General features: G+C 44.7%; 1 protein-coding gene across 1 annotated transcript in view; it reads right to left on the reverse strand.

Moving 5' to 3' along the window:
* Positions 1 to 26,054, reverse strand: part of LOC148037490 (uncharacterized) — a 103,047-nt gene extending 76,993 nt beyond the window's left edge. Inside the window, exon 1 of the mRNA XM_087676438.1 lies at positions 25,622 to 26,054. Coding sequence (XP_087532564.1) covers positions 25,622 to 25,807 — 186 coding nt within the window. The 5' untranslated portion in view covers positions 25,808 to 26,054. The remainder of the gene's footprint in view (positions 1 to 25,621) is intronic.
* Between the last annotated feature and the right edge of the window lie 394 nt (positions 26,055 to 26,448).

The following is a 26,448-nucleotide window of genomic DNA, read 5'->3' on the forward strand; positions in this document are numbered from 1 at the left end:
TGGTAATATGCATAATCCCATGTATAGCAATATTAGCATAATGCTGGGGCACGGGCACAAAGTAGCAAGTTTGGCAATGCATTTATGCAGCCCACTTTGTTTGGAACTCATGGTATTAATGCTAGTCATGCAAATGCTTCCTATAGTGTTGGTCATGAAGAAAAATGCAACTAGTAATGCATGCAACGTATGGGAAAATATATCTTGGCATGGTTGGCAGTATGCATATTCCCATGCACAATCACATTACAATGGTCCAAAGTATACAAACAAGAATATTTCCTAATGCATTTGGTGCTCCTAGCATATTAGGTACACATGAGGGGCTAGTCAACTGGATGCAATGTTGCATATCAATTAAGTTGGAGTTGCAACAATGTGGAAGTACAAAGGATATCCATGCTTCAAAGAGACAAAGGCCTAGAATCTAGTGGAGGTTTTGACGCAAGTATAGTTAGAGGTAAAGTTTCCATGTGCTTCTTCATGAAGCTTCAGCATTGTTTCACCTATGAAAGAACGCAACTAGATGGAGAAGGGTGACCTAGCAAATTAACCTTAGTGATGCACTTTACCTTAATGTGTTTTAGTTAGAGACAATTTTGGATCACGCTCAATAGAACATAGAAGGTCTAGAGTATCGCTTGATGCTCAAGGGGAAGGTTGCACCTCCACTCCCCTAGTAATGGACAACTCGGTTATATAGTGAATCTTGGATGTACTTGGCTTGCATCCAAGGTACTGTATGCTAATAGTATTTCTACCATTGGGATCACTATTCAGTGTACTGGTCACTTGAGTTTGTATGCAAATGTGTATGGTTTGCACCTAGGCTTTGAAACTATACGTTTACAAGGTTATTAACATGGTATGCAATGTATATTTGCAGTTGATACTAAAGAAGTACAATTGCATAAGTTACATGTGGTTTGTAGCTGATGTATAATTTACATAACAACCATGTGGTACATCATTGCCAGGAGGCATTGGTTATGCTTAGTTTATGTATTACAATGCCTTGGTGGTCAAAACAACGTTGGGTTTTGGCGTGTGGATGCATCCCTTATGATTTTGACAGTGGTTATGATTCATGTGTGTGGATTGTAACTGGTTTAAGTAACTGGAATTTCACGTGCAAAGAGCATAAGCATGGTTATGGAATAGATGCACATATTGTTTGTCTATGATACTAGCATGTATTTCCAATAATAGCAACAGATGCTTTTCACATTGCAATGCAATCGAGGACGATTGCAAGGATTTCAAGGGAATGGTCTATCACAACAGCGTGAAATTTTATTGCTTTGCTTAGCATTTGATTAAAAGTTAATCAAATGTGCTAATGTCACATGCATATGTGGGTTGCAAGTAAATTATTTCACAGTTTGGGACCCAAGACCCCAAGCAAAGGCAAAGGTTCTAATAAGTTATGACTAACAGGTACTAGGTGGTAACCAGTGTCTGATTTGGGCCTAGACCAATTTATTGCCACTAATATCAATGGTGACATTAGGAACTAGGCATTAGTTAATTAATTAATGCCAATCTAAGGATCAATAACTACTCAAGGATACTTGGAAGACAAATTGGTTTAGCCAATTTAACTATTGGCTAGTAGAATTAATTTTCTTTACACTAGAATAATTATTATGTTAACTTTCAAACTTAAATTAGAAGGCTGCCCCTTGGCAAAACTTACCCTTGCAAGGTGAAAAAAACATTTTTACGGGTTGGTAAAAATCTACTCTAGCCATTGTGAGAGAAAAGGACGTTGTTAAAAGGCAAGGAGACGTTACTAATGTGATTTGCAACCACCAGGGATCAATCCTATAGCATGTGACAGCATCCACCTCTAAGAGTGATAAATCTCATGGCCCAGAAAGAAATGGAGAAGTCTTAAATCCGTCATCTCGAACTTCTGATGTAGGGCCGCCTTCGTCTCTTCGACCTTTTGGGAATGATCACCTGCAACAATCAAGTTATCAACATATAAAACAAACAACACACGACCTCCCTCGGAAGTATGCACATAAAGCATCCTCGTGTAAATCCCCATTCAAGAATGTTGTTTTAATATCCAATTGATATAGTTTCCAACCATAATGTGTAGCTATCGCAATCACACATCTCACCGTACTCATATGGGATATAGGAGTAAAAGTTTCCTCATAGTCTATGCCTTTTTTCTATGCATAGCCTTTTGCAACCAATTGTGCCTTGTACATATATCAATAGTACCATCAACTTTATGTTGAAGTTTGAAAACCCACTTAGTGCCATTGGCCTTCTTGCCAGGTGGTAGATCTACAATATCCCATGTAAAATCTTCTTTCGGCCCCATCTATAAGCTAACCCAAGATGAATTAGCAGAGATCAAGAAATATATTGATGAGAATCTTGCCAAGGGATTCATGGGTAATTCAAAATCTCTAGCAAGTACTCCAATTATATTTGTCAAGGAAAAATATGGATCCCTCCATATGTGTATGGATTATAGAGGGTTCGATAAGATTACTATCAAGAATCGCTACCCTCTTCCCTCAATTCCAAAACTCCTTGAATGACTTGGGAAAGCCAAAGCCTTCGCCAAGATAGATCTTCCTAGTGCTTACAATCTTGTCAAGATAAAGGAAGGTGATGAATGGAAGATGGCTTTTTGCTCAAGATATGGGCATTTTGAATATATTGTCATGCCATTTGGCCTCATGAATGCTCCAACAATTTCCTAACATATAATGAATGATATCTTTTGAGAATACTTTAGACGACTTTATTGTGACAATGGAGTCTAACTCCACCCGCATGGCCTACATCCAATGTACATCTTGTTAGGCTTCATCCGAGGAATTAGGCTCATCATCATCCAACAATGAGCTCGTAAACATATGGTCATCACAATCATCTACTTCTATTAGGACATCCATTTTACTCTCCTAAGTTTGTAACAGCCATCTCGAGACTGTTTTAGCTGCATTTACAGCAGCCCTTTCATGCTCGTGACAAAACACTCCCTTGAAATCTCTACAATTGTCCTCGATTGTACAGCATTGTGCCTAAGGAAAAGAATATTGCCTACATCCCAGACGCGGAGGACATCGCAATCCAAGCTGGCCATTGCTGTCAACAATAGTCTGGCGCCTGTTTCCAACCTACCACACATTGTTCAGAGCTGATTTCAGCCTATTGATTGCTGCTTGTCTCCTCACCTGCGTTTTTAGTCTTTCTCTCTCATGCACTGCCATTTGCATCAGATCCAGCCTTCCTTGGTTGTGTTTGCTAGTGTTTAACATCCGAAGGCTACCTTGATGTGTTTCGGGATCCATTCGGAGTACGACACGCTCTCCAGCTCATTACCCTTGCCCTAATCCTCAAGATACAAGAGTTTGTAGTACAGTATTCACTCTTTACGTAGTGTGTTTGCTGCTTGGGCATTATATATTCAGCAGTCTTTCATTTCATTATTATTTGTGTTCATTGTCTCTGAGTTACCCTAATCCTAACTATGTTCTATGTCATCAGTTTGTGCTTTGTCGTACGATTGATATTGTGTTTTTGTGTTTAGAGCATCTTGCCACATGGTATCAGAGCCAAGTTCTCTTTGAGAAACCTTGGACTTGATCGGAGAGCTCATTCGCAAAAGCAAGAACACAAAGTTCAGATGACTTCGGACACCAACACACCGCTCTAGACTCCACAACCAAGTATGTCAAGAAACGAGCAGGAGTGGGCCTCCCAACTTGCCCCTACTAGATCTAGCATGGGTGGAGAAACTTTGGACTACCATGGAGTCCATCGACCGTACAAGATTTCACTCGCTGAGTGCGATCTCATCCTTATGCATAGGGCTCAGCAACAAATTAAAGGTAAGCCTAAGTTTCCTCCTTTAGATTCGGTGAACAAAACTATTGACCACGCAGGTACAATAGAATCTCCACTTCAAACTGGCTATCCTCAAGTGAAAACTGGCACAGATTATATACCACTTCCATCCTACTTCTTTTCTCTAATGCCAAGTATGCACAATCTCATTTTTGATTCTATGCTATTTGATTATTCTATTACTCATGGTTTGGGAGATCCTCTTGAAGAAGGGGTAATACATAACATCTTTTGGTTTGAAAGTAATGAGAAAGATAGATATTTCTGTGAAAACTCTAGACAAGGGAAGAAAAAGAAGCAAGAACTTGTAAGTATCCCTTCTCTTCCTTTTCCTTCAAAAAATCTTCTCTCTCACTCCTTTCTCCTATTCGGGTAGTGTACCAATGATTGGAGATCAGCCTCCCATACACACACTTTCGAGTTTTCCCCCTCCATGGCATTCTTCGAGTGTGGATCATTTGGTACCACAGTTTGCCTCTATGGCTTTACCTAATGGACCATTTGGTCATTCTATTGTGCCCTAGTTCGCACTACTGTGTCCCACTATCTCCACCTACACCTTTGGCACCTTATGGAAACACTTTTGTTCCAATGCCTCCACAACAATCGACACTCGTTGGACATCAGCAACCTATTTCTGCCTACCCTACTTCTTATTCCCCTCCTTATCCTCCACCATCTTATCCACCACCCCATCATACTTTTCCACCTCCACTGACACCTCATGGTTCTAGCTCCTCTTCTGCCAATAACTCATTCAATGACAAGTCTCATTTCAACAGGTCTAACTACACCACTTGGTCTAATTTGATGAGGCATGTCCTAGACTCCCAGAACCTATGGGATCTTGTGCAAGGTTTGGAACCCCAACCCGATCCTACACTTGTTCCATACGAGGTCGTCCACTCATGGAAGGCTCGTAACGCCTCTGCTATAGTTGAGCTAATGCAAGGCTTACTATCTAAATTTCATTCTTAGCTTTAGCATTTCAACTTAGCGTCAAATCGTTGGGCACACTTGACCGACCGCTATGCGGCTCGAGATAGGACCCGTTGCATTAATCTTGACCATGAGCTTCAAATTTTCACTATTAATGATAAGGACAACCTTAAGGTCAAGTTGTCTGAGTATTGGCGACTCCTCGCTAAGTTCTCTATGACGGGCCCGGGCTTCTAAGTCCCCTGATGACCAGGTCATCTTGTTCCTAAACAAGTTGCCAAGGAAATACTTTAACTTTGTACAACAGGTCATCTCACAGCCCACTGTGCCCACATTCTATGAATTTGAGTGTCAGATCTTCCGATATGCTAGGCTGTTTGATCAGTTTCATGGGGCATCTCCTGTAGTAGAGGCCCGTGTTGCCATTTCTCAGAAGGAACAGAAAGGGAAGGGTAAGAAACCTCAAAATTCCACTCAGACCTCATCTAGTGAGACCCAAGGGAACAGCAAATCCTCTCTTATACCAAGGTAGTAGAAGGTACCTAAGAAAAATAGGTATTGTCAACATTGTCAAAAGGTTGGCCATTTTGACGACAAGTATCAATCAAAGGCAAGAGGCACACAACCAAAATCAAAGAATCAAACCCCCACACCCCAACCAGGGAAGCAAGGTGGTAGCAACAAATCTCAAGGGCCGTGGAAAGCTCAATCTCATGCTGCCATTGGTCAACCATCATAGTTGACAACGTTCTCAATGCTAGAGGGCTTGTCTGATTGGTCTGCAAAAGCTAGCATCGTCTCTTTAGATGCATCAAATGTGAGTCTTGTCCATATCTGTGAGCTATCTTCTAAGAAGACAATCACAAAGGCCCACTTGTCACAGCCAAGCACTTTTGCTCCTACTTGGATCGTGGACAGTGGAGCTACTCATCACATGACCCCTATAGTAACATTTTTTCTCCCCAGACATCCTACAATTGGAAGAGTCAGAGTATGAACAACTCCTTGGTCAAGATCCACGCTTGTGGTCATGTCAGTTTTACCACTGATGAGAGTCAAGATTGCACTACATTGGACGATGAGAAGTGATAGCGGTGGCGAGTTTATCTCCCACGAGTTTTCCGAGTTTCTACAAGAGCATGGCATTTCTTGCCAGCTCAATTCTACCAACTCCCCTTCCCAGAATGGAGTCATAAAGCATAGGAACCAGACAGTCTTGAATATAGCATATTCTTTGCTCTTCACAGTAGCAGAGCTTCCCAATCGTCTATGGGTCGAGGTTGTTAGCACTGCAATGTACATCCTCATGTTAGCCTACTCTTTTATCATTCTCAGCCTGTCATCTCCTGGTTGTGAGCTCCTGTCAGAGTTTGACAGGAGACAGAGGAGCTCTGTCAGTCCATTAGTGGCTGTTTTTTGTCAGTCTTCAGCCTTCGGGAGAGACACAGCCCATACTGGGCTGTTTTTGTGCAGTCTGCCCAGTTTTCTGGGCAGGTCGGCCAGATCTGGCTGGTCGGCCAAATCTGGCCAGGTCGGCCAGATTTGGCAGGTCGGCCAGTTTACTGGCCTGGGGCTATATATAGCAGTCCCCCCAGTCATTCCCAGCATTGTATTCTGCAGGTTCAGCACTGTCTCCGTCGTCTCCCGCTCCGGCATTGGTGCTGCCATTGCTTTCAGTCTGTTCTAGTGCCCTCACTGACGCTCCGGGCTGCGTGCAGGGACTAGTCTGCTCTGTCAGTGCAGACTTTCTTCCTTCATTCCCTGCTTTCTCTCTCCTCTCCTCTGTGTTCGTGTTCTTCTTCCGCTGCGCACTCTCACATGGTATCATCGCCTAATTGAGAGCACGGAGGACATACACTCTGGAGAGAGATGCCTCACTGCTGCTGTCATCTGATCAGCAACTGCCCAGGCGACATCTTCTAGAGGCTTTTCAGCCTGCGTTTTCTGTACACGCTGACTACAGAGGCTGCCACATCATCCAGTGACACAACCACCCTGCGTTTTCCACCTGGCTGTCCCTCCTGCTGCTGGGCAACTCATCTACAGCCTGTGTTTTGCTGTTCTGCTGGTCGCTTCCACTCCAGGCGGCACATTTCCTGCTGGCGACTCATTTCCTGGCTGTTTCCTGGTGCTGGTGGTCTCTTTTCTGGTGATCATCATCAGTTATCTTTGCGTTTTGCAGATCCAAGTGTTTGTAGGCATTCTCAGCCTGCGTCTTGGTGGTTGGTGACCACACTGCTGGTCATATTTCGACATCGGCACAACTTTCTTTGGTATTTTGCAGATTGGAAGATGTCTCACCAATTTTCAGGCTTTGATGACTCAAAGGATGAACTCCTTTCTCATCATTCCTCTGAGCGGAGACGGGATTATCACGAGGTTCGACGTCGGGAAGAACCTCCTCGCACTCGTCCTTCTTCCGTCCATGCATCTCAAAGGGTTCCATCTACTGCGAAGGTATCTTCCGTGAAGACTGCTTCCGATGTGCGGATGCCTTCCTTGATTCCCTCCATTCAGGTGCCGATTCTCCCTTCCTTTCCGAAGGAAGATAAGTTGGATGGTTCCAACTACTCCCTCTGGTCATGCAAGGTGGCATGCATCCTCGATACATTTGACCTTTGGGAGCTTGTTTCTTCGCCCATCAACCGTCCCCCCGCGGATTCGTCCAATGGCACCTCTATGGACCGTGCAGCCTTGTGGGATAGGCTCAACTCTCGAGCCCGTTCCTTTCTTTTTATGAGTCTACATGATTCCCTTCTTGTACATGTTCACAGGTTACAGACCGCGGCGGAAGTGTGGAAGAAGCTTGCGTCTTTGTATCAGCACAAGACGTTTGCCCACAAGATTTCCTTGGAGAAGAAGTTGCGGATGCTCAGTCTTGATGATTCTCCTTCCATGAATGAGCACATCACGAAGATGGAGGATATGCGAGGCGAGTTAGCCTCTCTTGGTCGTATGATATCGTCTGAGGATATGGCGATGATTCTGTTGACTCAGCTGCCATCACCCCGTTATGATGTCTTCTATACCAGCCTCATCACCTCGAGGACCCGTGAGACACTCCTATGGGAGGAGCTTTCCCCGCTTGTCTTGGAGCATGACGAGCGACTCAAAGAGGTGGGAGCCAGTGGCTCCACCAAGGCATTTACGACCGGTACAGGTGGTGGCAAGAAGAAGAAACAAAAGAAGGAGAAGGCCAAGGACAAGGAGGAGGAGGACAAGAAGGATGTGAAGGAGAAGAAGCTCAAATGTCCCCATTGTGGGAAGGGCGCTCATACCGAGGAGAAGTGTTGGTAGAAGTATCCCCATTTGAAGCCTAAGGAGAAGAACTCGAAGGCGGCCCCAGCCACAACAGAATCTGCGTTTGTGCATGTCTTTGTTGAGGAGGATACAGCCCTAGCTTCTACCACACTGGAGAAGCCTTGGCTTGTCGACAGTGGAGCATCTTCGCATATGACCTTCCACCAGGATTGGCTTCAGGATCTTCGTTCCAGAGGGGGTACAGTCACCATAGGTGACAATTCTACAGTCCCTATTCGAGGCGTGGGGACTTTACCTATGTTTTCTAACAGGCGGTCTTCCTCCGCCGAAGTTCTCTATGTCCCTGATTTGGGTTTTAACCTATTATCTATGCATGGCCTTACTCAGCTCGGTACCCGAGTCATTTTTACACAGGATGCAGTCACAGTGGAGGATGCTTCTACAGGTGATGCTCTTTGGACAGGTACACAGGAAGGTGGGCTTTATATGCTCACAACCTTGGCTGCGCGGACTTCCCATGAGCTTGGGCTGCTTTGGCATGCTCGGTATGGTCATTTGAACCTCGATTCTCTTCGGCAGGCTTCTCGGAGGAAGATGGTGGAGGGACTTCCAGATTTCCCTCCTCTTCACACTTTGTGCCCTAGCTGCTTGAGGGGCAAGCAGCATAGGCAACCTCACCCTCAGGTTGCTTCTAGGAGAGCTACTTCTCCGCTTGAGTTGGTTCACACCGACCTTTGCGGACCTATAGGCACGGCCTCCCTTGGGAAGGCCAGGTATTTGATACTGATTGTGGACGACTTTAGTCGTTATGTGTGGCCTTATTTCTTGGAGTACAAGAGCGAGGCGTACTCCCGTTTCTGTGAGTGGCAAGTGTTTGTGGAGACCCAAACAACTTCCAAGGTTCGTGGCGTTCGAGCTGATCACCGTGGCGAGTTCACTTCTCACCTTTTCTCTCAGTTTTGCAGGGATCATGGTATTCGGGTGGAGTATTCACATCCGAACACACCATCTGAGAATGGTGTGGTGGAGCGTGCGAATCGGACCATGGTGGAGATGGCCCGATCTATGCTAGAGCATAGAAGCCTTCCTCATTTCCTTTGGGGTGAGGCGGTGGCTACAGCGGTGCATATTCGCAACCGCTCTCCGACTTCGGCTCTACAGGACATGACTCCTTATGAGGCTTTCTTTGGAAAGAAGCCTTCCGTGTCCCATTTTCGCATCTTTGGGTGCAATGCTTTTGTCCATGTGGACAAGAAGAAGAGGAAGACGAAGTTCGACTCTAAGTCGCGAAAGCTTATCTTTGTGGGTTATAGCACGACCACGAAGGGATATCGGCTCTACGACCCAACGACACGGAAGGTTGAGGTGAGCAGGGATGTGATCTTTGATGAGGCTTCGGCCTCTGAGGATCCGATTGATGGTTCCATTACAGGTGCTTCTTCATCATCGACGGACCCCCCTCACCTTCTCTCCCTTCTCTTCCTTCCAGGATACCTCTTAGCACCCCCCTATTCCTCCTCCTTCGGCTTCCCTTTCCCCTTTGGTGGATGTGCCTCCGTCTTCTACGAGCTCTTCCACCTCCACTTCGGGATCTTCACGGGATACACAGTCTTCTTCCGATGCGGAGGATCTACCTTCGTTTGGTGAGGGGGAGTCCCTCTCCGATTTAGGTGCTTTGCAGGTTCCGGAGACCCCCCGGTCTCCCTCGCAACAGCAGGAGTCTCTCAAGATTCCCTTATGGTATCGCCGGCTCATGCAGGATTCAGGTGTTACTCACTTTCCTGCCTCTTCTACAAGTCCACGTCGATCAGCCCGTTTATAGGCCCAGCAGGATAGTTCACTATGTGTGAATTATGCTCTTATGTCACAGATTCTTCAGGATTCCGAGCCTTCCACTGTGGAGGAGGCTCTTGCACAGGATATTTGGAGACAGGCTATGCAGGCCGAGCTCGATTCCATCGAGCGAAACCATACTTGGGAGCTTGTTCCGCGTCCCAAGAAGCAAAAGGTGATAGGTGTGAAATGGGTCTTTAAGACCAAGTATCTTGCAGATGGCTCCTTGGACAAGCATAAGGCTAGGCTTGTTGCCAAGGGTTTTGCCCAGCGCGCAGGCTTGGACTACTTTGAGACTTTTGCTCCTACAACTAAGATGTCCACCATTCGAGTTCTTTTGGCTCTTTCCGCTCACCACCATTGGCCTGTTTATCAGATGGACGTCAAGTCTGCTTTTCTGAATGGCGTTCTTGAGGAGGAGATTTATGTTTCACAGCCTCCTGGTTTTCTTGTGCCAGGGAAGGAGGATCATGTCTACAGGCTGCGGAAGGCTCTTTATGGCCTGAAGCAGGCTCCTCGTGCTTGGTACCAGCGGATTGACAGCTTCTTTCTACAGAGTGGCTTTGCGCGCTCCGCTCATGATCCCAATCTCTACTTACGGGTTGTGGATTCTCTCTCTGTGTTCCTTATCTTGTATGTGGATGATCTTATCATTACAGGGAGCGACACTCAGCAGGTGGAGCATACTCGGTCCATTCTTCAGCATGAGTTTGACATGACGAATCTCGAGATCCTTCACTTCTTTCTAGGCCTGGAGATCTATCAGATGGCACACGGCATCTTTATCTCGCAGCACAAGTACATCTCCGAGCTTCTTTCGGAGTTTGATATGGTCGCATGTCGGCCTATCTCATGCCCTATGGACCCAGAGTCCAAGCTTTTAACAGATGGAGTCCCCCTTACAGATGCCACTCGTTACAGGTGCCTTGTCGGCTCTCTCATCTGGCTACTTCACACTCGGCCGGATATCTCTTTTGTGGTGGCTTTATTGTCTTCTTTTATGAAGACTCCTACACAGGATCACTGGCAGGCAGCCTTGCGGATTCTTCGCTATTTACAAGGGACTCGATCCTTCGGGATCATGTATGGAGATGGGATTACTCTTTCTGGCTGGAGTGATTCTGATTGGGCAAGTGATGTGGATTCGAGACGATCCACTATAGGTTATGCTTTCACCCTTGGATCCGGTGCTGTCTCTTGGAGCAACAAGAAGCAGCCTACTGTGGCACTTTCTTCTACAGAGGCTGAGTATCGGGCCCTATGTTCGACCGCTATGGAGGCAGTTTGGCTCCGTCGCTTACTAGCGGAGATTGGCTTTTCCCAGACCGGACCTACGGAGCTACGCGTGGATAACCAGAGTGCTCTTGCTCTGGCCAAGAACCCGGTGTTTCATGCTCGCACGAAGCACATTGAGGTTCAGTATCACTATGTTCGAGAGCGGATCGTGGATTCGGAGCTGGTGGTGGTGTATTGTCCTACGGCGGCCAATGCAGCTGATCTCTTTACGAAGCCTTTGCCTCGCGCTTCTTTGCTTCATCACATGCGGTTCTTGGGTCTTCAAACCCTCCCAGGATCTGAGAGGGGGTGTTAGCCTGCTCTTTTATCATTCTCAGTCTGTCATCTCCTGGTTGTGAGCTCCTGTCAGAGTCTGACAGGAGACAAAGGAGCTCTGTCAGTCCATTAGTGGCTGTTTTTTGTCAGTCTTCAGCCTTCGGGAGACACACAGCCCATACTGGGCTGTTTTTGTGCAGTCTGCCCAGTTTTCTGGGCAGGTCGGCCAGATCTGGCTGGTCGGCCAGGTTGGCCAGATTTGGCAGGTCGGCCAGTTTACTGGCCTGGGGCTATATATAGCAGCCCGCCAGTCATTCCCAGCATTGTATTCTGCAGGTTCAGCACTGTCTCCGTCGTCTCCCGCTCCGGCATTGGTGCTGCCATTGCTTTCAGTCTGTTCTGATACCCTCACTGACGCTCCGGGCTGCGCGCAGGGACTGCTCTGTCCATTACAGTGTATTCAGCATTCATCTCTGTCAGTGCAGACTTTCTTCCTTCATTCCCTGCTTTCTCTCTCCTCTCCTCTGTGTTCGTGTTCTTCCGCTGTGCACTCTCACACCTCAGCCAATGCCTGATTGTCGCAGTCCCTCAGCGGACTCCCTAAGAGGTATTCTTTTACGAGATGGCTGTTGTTTCCCACTTCAGAGTCTTTGGGAGTCATGCATACATGCACACACTTGATGACAAGATAGAACAGCTTGCTCCCTAAGGTTAAGCTTATATGTTAATCTTTGTGGATTATTCTTCCAAAGAGAAAGCCTACTTACTTATCACTGGCTCCGATTCTACTGCCATAGCGAAAATTAAGGCCAAGCTTTATTCTACCTTTGAGATGACTGACCTCGGTCCATTATCTTATTTCTTGGGGATGGAGATAGTTTGTTATGGGGGAAGTATTTGTGTCTCACAACAAAAGTACGCCCTTCAAGTGCTATTGGTGGAACAGTATTGCACAAATCAAACACAACCTATGGCCACACCTCTTGCTCCCACTGTCCATCTATCAAATGATACCCTAGTCAACCCTTCAACGCACACACCTATCGATCTATTGTAGGGAAGCTTCCTTGGTTAATTCATACTAGATCAAATTTAGCATACTTACTTAGTGTTCTTAGTCCGTATTTTTCAGCACCTAGGATGTCACATTGGATTGCTTGTCTTCGTGTGTTGAGATATTAGCGGTGTACTTTTCATTATGAACTGACTTATGGATATGGTTTATGCTTGCAAGGTTACACCAATTCTGACTGGGCGGGAGATCCTGACACCCGATGTTCCCATGGCGAGCTTTTCTTTTTATGTGCCAAAATCTACTCGCATACCAATATCTCATTCAGCTCCTCTACATTGGACTGAATTTCAGCAGATACATCCTTAGGCACATCAGCATAAAAAGGCCTCAACAAGCTCACATGAAAGGCATAGTGTATCCGCTAGTGTAGAGGCAATTTCCATGATAGCCAGCATTAAACAGAGCATTTGCATGACCAGCACTTATTCCTTGAGCCCCAAAAGCACGATAGGGTACCGATGCTTGCACATATGCATGATTTTGCACACCAGGCATCATACCGATGCCACCATACATCGGATTATGCATTCCATGAGCCATACCAAAGTACATTGGGTTATGCAAGCCATGCATTGGTTGCTGAAAGTTATGGGGAGGTGTGCCATACATTCCCACATTCGGTCGCTCACCCACCATAGCATGAAAATTTGTGCTACCACCAAAGTAAGCTGGCTGCCCCAAATTTTCATGCAAATCTTGCTGTCCAAAAACCATAGGATTAGCATTTACATCATGAACTTGCATTTGCATTTCTTGCCCAACTAGCACCAACTGCTTTTCACCATGAGCATCTTTAGGAGCATCTTAAGAAGGCTTTGGCTTGTTTTTTGGTGCATCTTGCTGTCCCGAAGTTCTAGAAGAGGATTTTCTCTTCTTGCCCTTGTTGTCCTTCGTAAGAGTGTTCGAAAACCGAGTAAACTGAGGATCTTTTACCAATTCAGCAAAGATATTGACTGCTGCCCTCATTCGATTCTTGAATGCATCATCGAATTCCTTTTCCCTTGTTGATCATCATCCTCTTTCTGCATTGAGGGTCCAACATCTTGGCCTTCAGCCATATTTTCAGCATGTTGTCCATGATTCCTGCCTTGTCCAAGATCAGGCATTGCATTTCCTTCTTCCCCATGTGAATGTGCATCATGAGAGGCATCATTACTGCTTGATTGCATCCCACTATATGAAGACATCTTGCTATAATTTCTCAACTGAGCACAAAGATCAACACTAGCACAAAGCTTTGGCTTGCAATCAGGTGCCTCGGGCCCACCAAATCAAGAGATTTGATGTATCCCGGTAATGGAACCTTGAAACCAGCCTTCCTTCTTGGAATGGGTGGTGATAACCTGATTTAAGAACTAATTACAGCAACAAATAAAAGTACATAAAACGACATACTCACTTTACCATAACATTCTTGGACCATAGACTCCTTGTTGGCCCCAAAACTGGCGCCCCTTGCAGTATTTCTTTACCTTTCATTCAATTGGAAGGAGTACAACTTGAGATTCTTCAATCTCCTCCTGCTAACCAATTGCTCTTGCTGTCATAAATGACCAGCAAGCGTTTTGGGTCATTTGCCCCTTGATTCACCAAGGACTTCTTTTCCAATTTGACCCTTCGCTAGCCAAATGCTGCCCCAAATCAATTCGGGATGGGCTGGCTCCTGAAATCCCTTGATAATCTTCAATTATCAGCCTGCTGATTTCAGTCCCTTGAGTCTTCAATCTCTGGCACAAATCCCAAGGTGGCTGCTAAACCCTAATTTCTGCTATAAATTAGGGTTTACTGCAGAAATTACAGATCAGCCCACCAAAAATGACTGAGATCTCCTCTGAATGGCTAAGAATTGTTGAGAATGGCTAAGCATAGGCTGAAGGAGATGAGAGAATACTGTAGAGAGAGAAATTTCTGAGATTTGTTACGAAGAACTAATCAAAATCAGCTGCTGCCCTGCTGTACCAGCCCCAAACGGATGCACCAACAACAATAGGAGCATCAAAGACTGTAATCTTCAAGAGAAAGTGCATCAGCAGCAATTGTTAGCTTCCCAAGGTCAAGAATATGCAATCTCCATCACCAAAATGGTCTCCAATGGCTGGGAAATGGCCCCAAAAGCTCGCAACAACAGTCCAACACCTCTTTCCAACAGCTCCAAAACGAAAAAACTAGATTTCCCTCTCTTTTCAGCCCTATTTAACCTTTCCTCCACTTGCATGGGAAAGTTTTGCCAAGTGGCAGCTTTCTTAATCCATTTTCAGCAATTTCCAATCATTTAATTAATTTTCAGAATTAATTAATTCTGAAAATAAATTCAGCCCTTAATCCATGCCCAAAAAATTGACCTTACCCATCCAAAGATTAATTGGCTAGGCCATTTGCAACCCAAAGTGGTCCCATGCATTAATTGACCCTTCGACAAGCATTAATCCATTAATTAATGCCTAGTCCCTAGTGTCACCACTAACACTTAATGGCCAACTAATGGTCCTAGGGGCAAACTAACACCAAAATTCACCTAGAATCTAACAAGTGTAACTTGTTATAACTTTTGCCTTTGACACCCATTTTTTTCACAGGGTCCTTCTGTGAGAGTGCGCAACGGAAGAACACGAACACAGAGGAGGAGAAAGAGAAAGCAAGGAATGAAGGAAGAAAATCTGCACTGACTGTAATGAATGCTGAATACAAAACTGTGGACTGATCAGTCCCTGCACATAGCCCGAGGCGTCAGTGAGGGCACCAGATCAGGCTGATGATGATGGCAGCACCGAAGACGGAGGAAGATGACGGAGTCGGAGTGTGCACCTGCCAAAGAACGAGGGAAGATGATAATACAACTGACTGGCAAGTGGGAAATGGCTATAAATAGCCAAAAAACCCAAAAACTAGCCAACCTGAAATTTGAGGCCATAAATATGTCCGACCAGCGTTTAATGCTGATCCGACCAGCATTTAATGCTGGTAAAAACGCCAGGAATGCTTAGAAAAATCCCGGAAAGGGTGGACAATGTCCGGCAGGTGAGGCAAGCTGAAGAATGCAGAAACTGCCCCGGGAAATGCACATAAAATCCCGACTAGAGGAGAAAATGCACTAAAATGCAATAAACTGAGTGCTCTAGAATGAGCTACCTCCTCCGTCAAAACAAGTGATAGACAAGTCAGAGCTCCTAAAGTCCTCGTCTGACTTAGACTGAGGCTCACAGGCAGGAGATGACAAGGCATGACAAACATGACTGCTAACACCCCCTCTCACATCCTGGATGTGGCAGAAGGCCAAGGGAGAAACGGATCCTGGGGTGGCAAGAGGAATGCCAAGGTCGATGAAGTCCGTCGATGTAGACTGCTGCTGAATGAACTCCTCACAATCCTGGGAATCCCCCTCTAAAACACTAGGGACCAGGGAATCCACAGCCACATCACCGAGATCGTCCCCCTCTGAAAGGTATGGGAGGTACGAGGGAACCACCGGAGGAGAGGGTGGGGGATGGGAAGGAACCTGTGGAATAGAAGGTGCACAAGCGGGAACGGGTGTAGCAATAGACTGCCTCGGAGAACCCTGCATCAAAGAAGGGGAATGGAGCCTGTAAAGCCCGCTCTCCTGCCAACCTGTAGATAAGACAGCTCCTGTAAAAGAATCCTCAATAACAACGACATGCTCGGTGAAGATCACTCGTGTCCCAAGTCTCGTAAGGCCATAAACTGAGAGGAGGAGAAGGCCCAAATCCGGAACATGTAGGGCCTGTGAAAAGGAGCTCGAAGGGCCAACACCACTAATAGGCACCGATAAAATGTCACCAACAGTGACTGAACCCTTTGATGGACGGAGATCCTGTAACAAATCACCTCGGGGAGTCATATGACTCGAAGCACCACTGTCCACTAACCAAGGCTGCGCAGAAGACACTGCAGCCACGGAAGAAGGATCCTCCTCCAAAGCATGGATATGAAGGAACACTGACTCATGGGTAACAGCTGGTGTAGAGGTAGAAGAAGGCTCCGATGTAGATCCACCCTTCGCTCGCGGACCAAGGTGAGGGTACTTCTTCTAGCATTTCTCCTCGGGATGTGTCCCTTTCCCACAGTGTGGGCACTTCGGTCTCTCTGAATCTGAGTCAGAGCCTGAAGAACTATCCTTCTACTTAGCCTTTGACTTCGTCTTCTTCTTCTTCTGTCCTCCCGAACCTGCAACAAAGGCTCTAGTGGAGTCGGATCCACTAGCACTGACCTCTCTGAGTCGCTCATCATGCTCCAAGACAAGCGGGGATAGCTCCTCCCATAGAAGCTTCTCACGGGTCCTCCATGTAAGAAGGCTGGTGTAGAAGACATCAAACCGAGGCGATGGCAGCTGAGTCAAAAGAATCATAGCCATGTCTTCAGAAGATATCGTTCGACCGAGGGATGCAAGCTCATCCCTCATATCCTGTACTCTGTTGATGTGGTCCTTCATGGAAAGACTATCATCAATAGCGAGCATCCGCAACTTCTTTTCGAGAGATATCCGGTGGGCAAACGTCTTCTGTTGATAGAGAGACGTGAGCTTTCTCCACACATTTGCTGCAGTCTTCAACCTGTGAACATGAACAAGGACAGAATCCTGCAAACTCAGAAAGAGGAAAGATCTGGCTCTAGAATTGAGTCGATCCCATAATGCTGCACGATCCATAGATGTCCCATCTGCGGGATCCACCTTAGGCCGGGGAATAGGAATAGAAACAAGCTCCCAAAGATCGAAGAAGTCCAAGATACACTCCACCTTGCAGGACCATAAAGAAAAATTGGAGCCATCCAACCGGTCCTCTTTGGGCAGCTGAGGAAGTACGGGTACCTGTACAGGGGGTACCAAAGGCTGCATCTTCGGCCCACTGGAAGGGGCTTGCCGAGATACATGAATAGAAGGGGGACAGGAAAGAGGAATAGACTCCGGACGACGGTCCTCGTGATAGAAATCACGCCTCCGTTCAGATGAGTGTCGAGACAAAAGCTCGTCATCTGAGTCATCAAAGCCCGTAAATTGATGAGAAGACGTCTTCGATATCTGCAAACACCAAAACACAACAAGGGAAGGTTGCCGGTGCCAAAACACAAACATCACAAGCTCCTAAGCTGGCCGCCTTGCACAGAACGCAAGGATGATGTCAAACACAAGTGCTAACGATGCAATCACCACCAAAAACAACCTCCTGCCTCAAAACGCAAGGAGAAATGAGGTCGCCAGCTTGGAGGAGTGCCGCCAAAGGTTGAACGCAGCCACAAAAGCTGAAAACGCAGCTTGATGGAGTGTCGCCCAGCTAGAGGAGGGCCGCCCAGTCTGAAAATGCAAATTTGGGGATGACACCAGCAGCAAACGCAAGTAGGTTGACACTAAAACAGGCCGCCTTGATCAAGGAGATGGTGCAAAAGGTGACGCCTCAGCTGTTGGAGACGTCTTGACCAGCAAACGCAAGGTTGTGGGTGTTCTCCCGTGTAGATCTCAACTCCGTGTTCTCTCCTTCGGCTCTGATACCATGTGAGAGTGCGAAACGGAAGAACACGAACACAAAGGAGGAGAGAGAGAAAGCAAGGAATGAAGGAAGAAAATCTGCACTGACTGTAATGAATGCTGAATACAAAACTGTGGACTGATCAGTCCCTGCACGCAGCCCGAGGCGTCAGTGAGGGCACCAGATCAGGCTGATGATGATGGCAGCACCGAAGACGGAGGAAGATGACGGAGTCGGAGTGTGCACCTGCCAAAGAAGGAGGGAAGATGATAATACAATTGACTGGCAAGTGGGAAATGGCTATAAATAGCCAAAAAACCCAAAAATTGGCCGACCTGAAATTTGAGGCCATAAATATGTCCGACCAGCATTTAATGCTGATCCGACCAGCATTTAATGCTGATCCGACCAGCATTTAATGCTGATCCGACCAGCATTTAATGCTGGTAAAAATGCCAGGAATGCTCAAAAAAATCCCGAAAAGGGTGGACAATGTCCGGCAGGTGAGGCAAGCTGAAGAATGCAGAAACTGCCCCGGGAAATGCACATAAAATCCCGACTAGAGGAGAAAATGCACTAAAATGCAATAAACTGAGTGCTCTAGAATGAGCTACCTCCTCCGTCAAAACAAGTGATAGACAAGTCAGAGCTCCTAAAGTCCTCGTCTGACTCAGACTGAGGCTCACAGGGAAGAGATGACAAGGCATGACAAACATAACTGCTAACACCTTCGGCCTTCAACTGTGAAAAAGTAGCTTGCACCTCACATATGCAACTCGTGCATCTTTTAATTGCACATTTGATTAATCCTTTAATCAAATGTCAATCAAACATAAGCAAAGCATCAAACTTTCACATCCTTGTGACAATTTGTAACTTCATCCGCACTGTCAGGAGGATTACCTGATTGTAAAAGGGCACTTGGACAAGTGAACAATTCCCCTGCAAGGGCACTGTCCCAATGGCACTGTTGCATAGCATATTGCATGAGCATGACATCTTGCATCTCCCTTTGCATTACCCCATGCATTGGCATTCTGTTCATGTAAACATGCATCTCTGCACATTTATTCCTTTTCGGTCTTTTGAGGTGGTCGACTCTAGGATCCACCATATTCGTTGCATAACACATGGCAGTTCTCCTAACAGCAGTTTCCCTACCCTTGCTTGCTTGCTAGCTTATTTTGCTTGTCTTGCTAAGCCCACCATCCTCTTTTTTGCCTTTCCACATATTCACCATAAGATTGGCACATACACACACTTGTTCTCATCCTTAGGCACTTATCCTAGTCAGTGCGAGGGATTGGTCTGCTAGTTTTGTGCTTGACTTGGGTTTAAAGCTCTCTTTATCTTTTCCTATCTGTCACTTAATCGGCCGTTGCCCTTATATTACTTATGTATTTTCAAAACATTTCAAAAAAAAATTTTAAAAATCCATTGATTTCATCCGCCTTTGTAGGACTTGGTAGGCCCTTGGGCAGCCGCCGCACCCTTGGTCTGATGCCCTGGCCTCTCTAGGGTGATCACTTGGGCTCCCTTGGTAAGATAACCATCGCCTCTGTAGTCTTGGTAGGCCACTGGGCAGCAGACGTGCACCCTTTGTCCGATGCCTTGGCTGCTTGGGGTGGGATGCCTTGGGGTAAATCAAAATTTAGGCTAGCCTACTTTTCTCGCCCTATTTTGGGCCTGAGAGGGGGTGTTGTGATAAGAATTGCTCTTAGCCACTTAAACAGCCCCAAAGCATGCTTATTTTAGGCTTATTTTAGCGAAAACCCTAAAATGGGAAGAGGATTGAGAGAGTTAAGTGGGAGAGAATCTAAAACCCTAATTTTCTATAAATTGGCAGCCAACCCTCCACTCTTCCCCAAATCTCGTTTTTGCAAGTTTCAGGTGTTATCAGCTTACTGCCCACACCCCGTTCGCGAAGGACATCTCAACCCTTGCTGTCCATCACTGTTCCCTATAGTCTGGCGCATGTTTCCAACCCTCCACACGCTGATTGTTATTGTTTCTGCCTGTTGATCATCTGCACTGTTGTCGTACAACCTACCATGTCAGCAAACTGTTGCGTTTGCAAGCCCCAACTGCCGCCCTGACAGTTTTCTCTCTCTTGTTGCAGTTTTTTTCTCTCCTGCAAGCTATCATGCCTGCGTTTTTAGTCTTTCTCTCACCTGCTGCCTTCGTATTTAGTCTCTCTCTCTTGCAGGCTGTCCTGCCTATGTTTTTAGTCTCTCTCTCTTCTCACTGTTGTCTGCATCAGATCCAACTTCTCACTGCTGCATTTGCTGGTGTTTGACATCCGGAGGCTGCCTTGCTGTGATTCGAGATCCATTCGAAGTACGACACACTATCCTGCTCATTACCCCTGCCCTGATCCTTGAGATATAGGAGTTCGAGATTTAGTATTCATTTACTTCATAGTGTGTTTGCTGCATGAGCATCGTATTATTAGTAGTCATATCATTTCATTTATTCACTGTGTTCATTGTCTCTGAGTTACCCTAACCCTAATCCTAACTGTGTTCTTTTATCAGTCTATGCTTTGTCGTACAGTTTCTGTTTATGCTTCTGTGTTAGGACATTTTCTTTACACAAATCACATCATCAGCCTCCTCTTCTTGCTCTATAACAACCTCCTCTCCAACAATGGCTGAAATAGACTTCCCCCAACCCCTAAAAACGTTTTGTCCACATACATGGGCAAGTTTTACCAAGTGACAACCTTCTAGTCTCATTTTCTAATATTATCCACAATTATTCTAATGCTCATAAAATCAATTCCCCCAACCAATAATTAAATTGGCTAGGCTAATTTGTCTTCCAAGTATCCCTGAGCAGTTATTAGCCCTTAGACCGGCATTAACTAATTAATTAATTAATTTCTAGTGTCTAATGTCACCACCAACAGTAGTGGCCCATAAATTGATCTAGGCCAAAATCTGGCACCGAGTACCACCTAGTACCTGTCAATTATAACTTATTACAACTTTTGCCTTTGACACCAACTGATATCTTGAGATCCTAGGTCCCACACTATGAAATAATTGACTTGTATCTCCAATGTGCAAGTGACATTAACACATTTAATTAACTTTTAATCAAATGCTAAGCAAAGCAATAAAATTTCACGTCCTTGTGATAGTCAATCCGTCCAATCCATACTGTCTCGTATGACTCATCCAATCCCATCCGAAGGCGTTCGATGGATTCATTGCGCCAGTCAAGGATGTCAGGGCTGAGGTCAAAATGACTATTCTTTACCCATTTTTACACCTTTTTTGCATTTTTTATATCCAACAGTTCTCCCTTCTCTACCATCTACTCTCCTCTAGCAGCTCTCTTTTCTTCCCTACACCCAAAGTCTTTCTTTCTCCCACTCAATGCAACCATCTCAGGGACTCTTTTTCTCTCTCTCCCCCAAAATACACAACCAGCCATACCCACTGTCATCAAGACATGTATTTTTGAAACCTCACTTAACATGTGAATTAATTTTTAACCACATGGTTAAGTAAACGTTGCACACATGAGATGTAACTGGGTCTAGAGTAAATTTACAAGCTCAAGACTTAAGGAAATCACGGGATGTCAAAGGCAAAAGTTATTGTAAGTTATGCCGCATAGGTATTTGGTGGTATCTAGTGCTAGTTGTTGGCCTAGGTCATCCATTTTGCAATAAAAGTGAGTTGGCAACACTAGAGAAGCGGTGTTTAATGGTACATAACACTAATCTGATGGTCAAAGATAGTGTAAAGACACTCAGAAATGGAAGTTGCCTAGCCAATTTAATAATTGGCCAGTCAGATTATTTTTCAGGGCACCGAAATTATTATTAGATTAATTTTCAGTATTTAAAGACTCAAAATTAATATTTAATTATGAAAAATGCTGAAAAAACCATTTGGGAAGACTGCCACTTGTCAAAAATGCCCATGCAAGATTGAAAAACGTCTTTAGAGGCTGAAGAGAAGCATTTCTATAAATTCAGTCTGCAAGAGAGAGGAAGAGGGGACTATTGGTCTGATTTGCAATCGTTGGAGGACCTTTTGAGACTACCAAGTGCAAGAGAAGATCAATCAACAGTAGGAGGCAGCATCTACAGGTTGTTGAGACATGGCACCAACTGTGAATGATTAATTTTCTTCAATTCTTCGCATCTACAAGCTGTTGCGGCAGGGCAGCAGCTGCATTTGACTGATTTTCAGTCATTCTTCACAACAAAACTCTGAATTTTCTCTCTCTACAACTTTCCCTCTCATCTCTTAGCCATTTCATAGCCTTGCTCCAAAAATCTCAGCATTTCGACCCTTGGAGGCTGAGAAATTTCAGATTTCTTTATTGTAAATCCTAATATGCAACAGAAGTTAGGGTTTAGTAGCAACCTTGAGAATCGTGCCAGAAATTGGAAGCTCCAAGACTTGGATTGAACAAGGCTAAAGTTGTCTTTAGCCTATTCAAGTGGAGGGACCAGCAAATAATTGAATTTGGGACGTTTTCCATTTCCATCAAAGCGGGTGAAGGCCAATTGATTGCCCAAATCAAGGGGCAAATCGGATTAAAGACTTGTTGGTGATTCATCACAACAAGGGGAGTTGGAATACCGAAAGGGATTGGAAGAATCCCATTGTAAATCAACTTATTCTTCAATAAAGCTAAAGAAATATCGAAAGGGGCGCCAATTTTGGAGCCGATCCACAAAAGGAAGGCTGGTTACACCCATACCCACTCTCTCTCTCTCTCTCTCTCTCTCTCTCTCTCTCTCTCTCTCTCTTCCCAAACTCTCCCTCTATAAAAATCTCTCCCTCTCTCCCATCTTATTCATTCTTTCTAGTATCTACTCACTTGAGCTTCCCACACTCTCTACTCCCTCAAGCACTCTTACCATCTCAAGCTCTCTCATCCCTCATGCTGTCTTTGATTCCTTAATCTTTCTGCCTTTTCTACTCCGTGAAGCTCTCTCTACTCCCTCAACCTCTCTATCCTTGTAATCTCAACTCTCTTTTGCATTTAGTTTTGAGTTAAGTCTCTATATGTACATTTTAAGCCCAAGATTGTCAAGTACACAAATTATATGTAATTTTTTTTAAAATGGATATAGCATAAAACATAGGTCCAAGATTTATCAATCTGATTAGTACCATACTAGTATCAGACGGTATAAATCGGACGCCATCAAATGTGACAACCTTGGCCACACCTAGCCGTTGTGCAAACCCTTTAGCAACCAGCAATGCCTTGTGCTTATCCAAAGTGCCGTCACTGTGGTATTTGGTCTTGAAGACCCGCTTGACTCCAATCACCTTTTAATGAATGGGTCGCAACCCAAGGTCCCAAGTGCTACTCCACTCAATAGCCTCCAACTTCTGCTCCATAGCCTTCTAATGTTGTGACTACAAAGCCTCCTTCATGAAGGTGGGCTCTCTATCTTATATGGCAAAAGTTATCAAATAATAGTTAGTACAAACAATCTGAGAGGAGTGTGCATAGTTTCTCTAAGATCGCCACGGGCCATCCTACCATTGCCACTCCTCAAGGACACGTGCCCAACAACGAGAAGACTAGTACTCCCCTCATCGCTTTACCTTTGATAAAGTCTCTAGAACAACCACAGGTGCCGACTCAATGGGTGAATCCAATGGTAAAGCAATGTCGTCTTCCACTAATGGTGGAGTGTCAAGAGGCATAGGCTCCAAAGGCATTGGCTCAAGTGCCCAACTATCATTCAAATCTCCACGTACAAGATGCTCAGTACCCCCCCTCCCTCCTGCAACAACTGGAAACCCCATGAACTGAATATCGACTCAAATAGACCTCCTAAGAAACAAGGTCATAAAGCCTATATCCCTATGATTGCAACTCATATCCCATAAACACTTGTCTTTTGGAAGTTGGCTCAAACTTCTCTCTCTATTTCTTTGAGATGTGAATATTAGCATTACACTTGAACACCCTAAAGTAAGACACATCGGATTTGAGACCAAAGTAAACCTCAAAAGGTATCATACCAACCATGGTTGACATAGATGATAAATTAAGGATGTGGATAGGGGTAGCCACTAACTCAACTCAACCCATAGACACTATGGTATCTACCAATACTCCAACTTAGTCCATGCCATCTTGGAGACTTCTCAGTTTATGGATACACAACAATAAATCATAAGGGTGATGGCAACGACAATGAAATGGCAATGATGATGATGATAGCAACGATAATGATGATGGTGATGGCAACGGCTAATGACAATCAATAAGAATGAGGGATAATTCTAGAAGCTCTATTTGGAGAGAATTTTGAATCAAGTTGGAGAAATTCACATGTGACTTTTTACATTAAATGTTTAGCTAATTCACGGGCAACTTAACAAAGTGTACCCTACATAGCACCTACACAATGAAAATAAGCAATGTGCATCCTCTCAAATTATTTGCATGAGCAATGCCGATCAAAGTCATATGTGTCTTATAGAGCATCTAAGCAAGTAAAATATGTGTCATGTGCACCCTTGGAAAGTCTCTAATCAAGTGAAGGAAATGTATTATTCAAAGTCACAAAAGCTAAAACACTGACAAGGACTTGGTGTGAACAATGCTGAATGGTCTTATAGACGATTGCCAACTTTGGTAACAAGCTTGACGCAAAAGATATGGAACAACATTAAAAGGATGCAATAGAAGTTTCTTGTTTAGGAGTATAGTATTGAGCCTTAACTACCATATAGGATATTTAGATGTATCATCAAAAGATAAATCATCCACTCAAGAAGTGATTCCATTTAGGGTATAGTGAAAAATGGCCCTCATGCCAATTTCAGTCCCCCCATGGCATTAGAAGAGTTAAAGCCCAATGTAACCAAGGCCAATTCCAATTGGGCATCAAAAAAAGTGGCAACTCCCTTCAAGAAGTCTGACCTATACCCCAAAAGCTATGCGATGCATATTCATAAGAGGAGTGGAAGGAAAGAAGCAATTGTTTTTTATTGATGCAAATGGAACTAAGTCTCATTTAAAGGTGGACAGCGGTCTTCCAAGGAGAAGTTACTGGCCCTATGTCACCTATTGTATGAGGATCTAAAGGGGATAGATCCCATTTATGCCAACATCACATCGACCTACAGCCTCGTGCCGAGCCGGTATGGCAATCTCAACATAGAAAATCCCAACTGCTTTGCTTTGATAAAGATTGAGTTACTGAAGCCTTTAGAAGTGGAGTTAATTTATCCAATGGCCAAAAGTCAATGGGTTTCACCTATTGTGATTGTGCCCAAGAAAAATGCAAAGCTTTGCATTTATATCAACTTCTTTGATCTCAATTCCAAAAATCGAACAAATTCATCCAAGGGAAGCAAGGTAATGTACATGGATGCAATAGAGATCTATCCTTACTAGTAGAGAGAGATGAGCATCCATATTACAATGACCAGAACCCCTGCTTTGGGTTAGCTTTAAGGTTTTTAATGCTTTACATTGTGTCTTGCTTCTACTGAGCTCTGTCCCAATTGGTCTATGGACTACACACTCTCTCTCTCTCTCTCTCTCTCTCTCTCTCTCTCTCTCTCTCTTTGATACATATAAACATTATGAGAGAAACAGAATTGACGCATACCGAAGAAGTATCTGTAACGGGCATAATACTCTTCAATGTAGCCTTGAGACGAGGTGACTGAGCTATCGAGCTGCGGTATTGCTTTGCAGGAGATGAAAATGAAAGCAGCCAATAATGAAATCTGTTGCTGTAGCCCGGATGTCTGCAAACAGAGGTATGGGGAAGTGTGACGGTAGAGGATGCCATAGCCTAGGGTAAGCTGGCAAAGTATAGTGGCATGCAATCCCCCCACCTTCGATCTCAGCAATGAGGTAAACGGGTGGAAACTTTCAGCTTGCAGGCCCTTCGCTCACCATAGGGGACTGTCAATAACAAATCAGAGCTACTAAATGCGGCTCTGCGTAAACATGGAGGCTTGCCAATGGATTCCAGTTCATCAGAAAAGGCTCCTGAGTCCTCTCTCAAATAAATACACTCTTTGAAATGCACATTTATAAACATGCACACATCCACATATGCCTTCGACTAATTATGGAACACCTGAGAAAAAATATGTATTTTCGAGGGAGATTTTACATTTTGTAATTTTTTTGAGATTTGAATATATGAGAGTATAGGGGATATCAAAAAACTTTGAACGAGTTTAATATTGAGCTTTTTATTTTTAAAATCTTTCATGTAATTTTAAAAATACACTTTTGGGAGGTAAGGGTACACTTGATGGCTGGTAATGTGACACCTTTTGACAAATCAATGATTGACACCTAAGCAAGATTCTCAGCATTTTCCTCTTTTTTTGTAATATCAGTGGCCCAAATATGTTTGTTTTTTGACCCTTGTTTCGCAATCATCTCCCTTACCCTATGCAAATACACATATCCACATAC

The sequence above is a fragment of the Lygodium microphyllum genome, chromosome 4 (assembly GCF_053477565.2).
Source record: "Lygodium microphyllum isolate KBCC chromosome 4, Lygodium_microphyllum_v1.1.10, whole genome shotgun sequence".
Classification (NCBI taxonomy): Eukaryota; Viridiplantae; Streptophyta; class Polypodiopsida; order Schizaeales; family Lygodiaceae; genus Lygodium; species Lygodium microphyllum.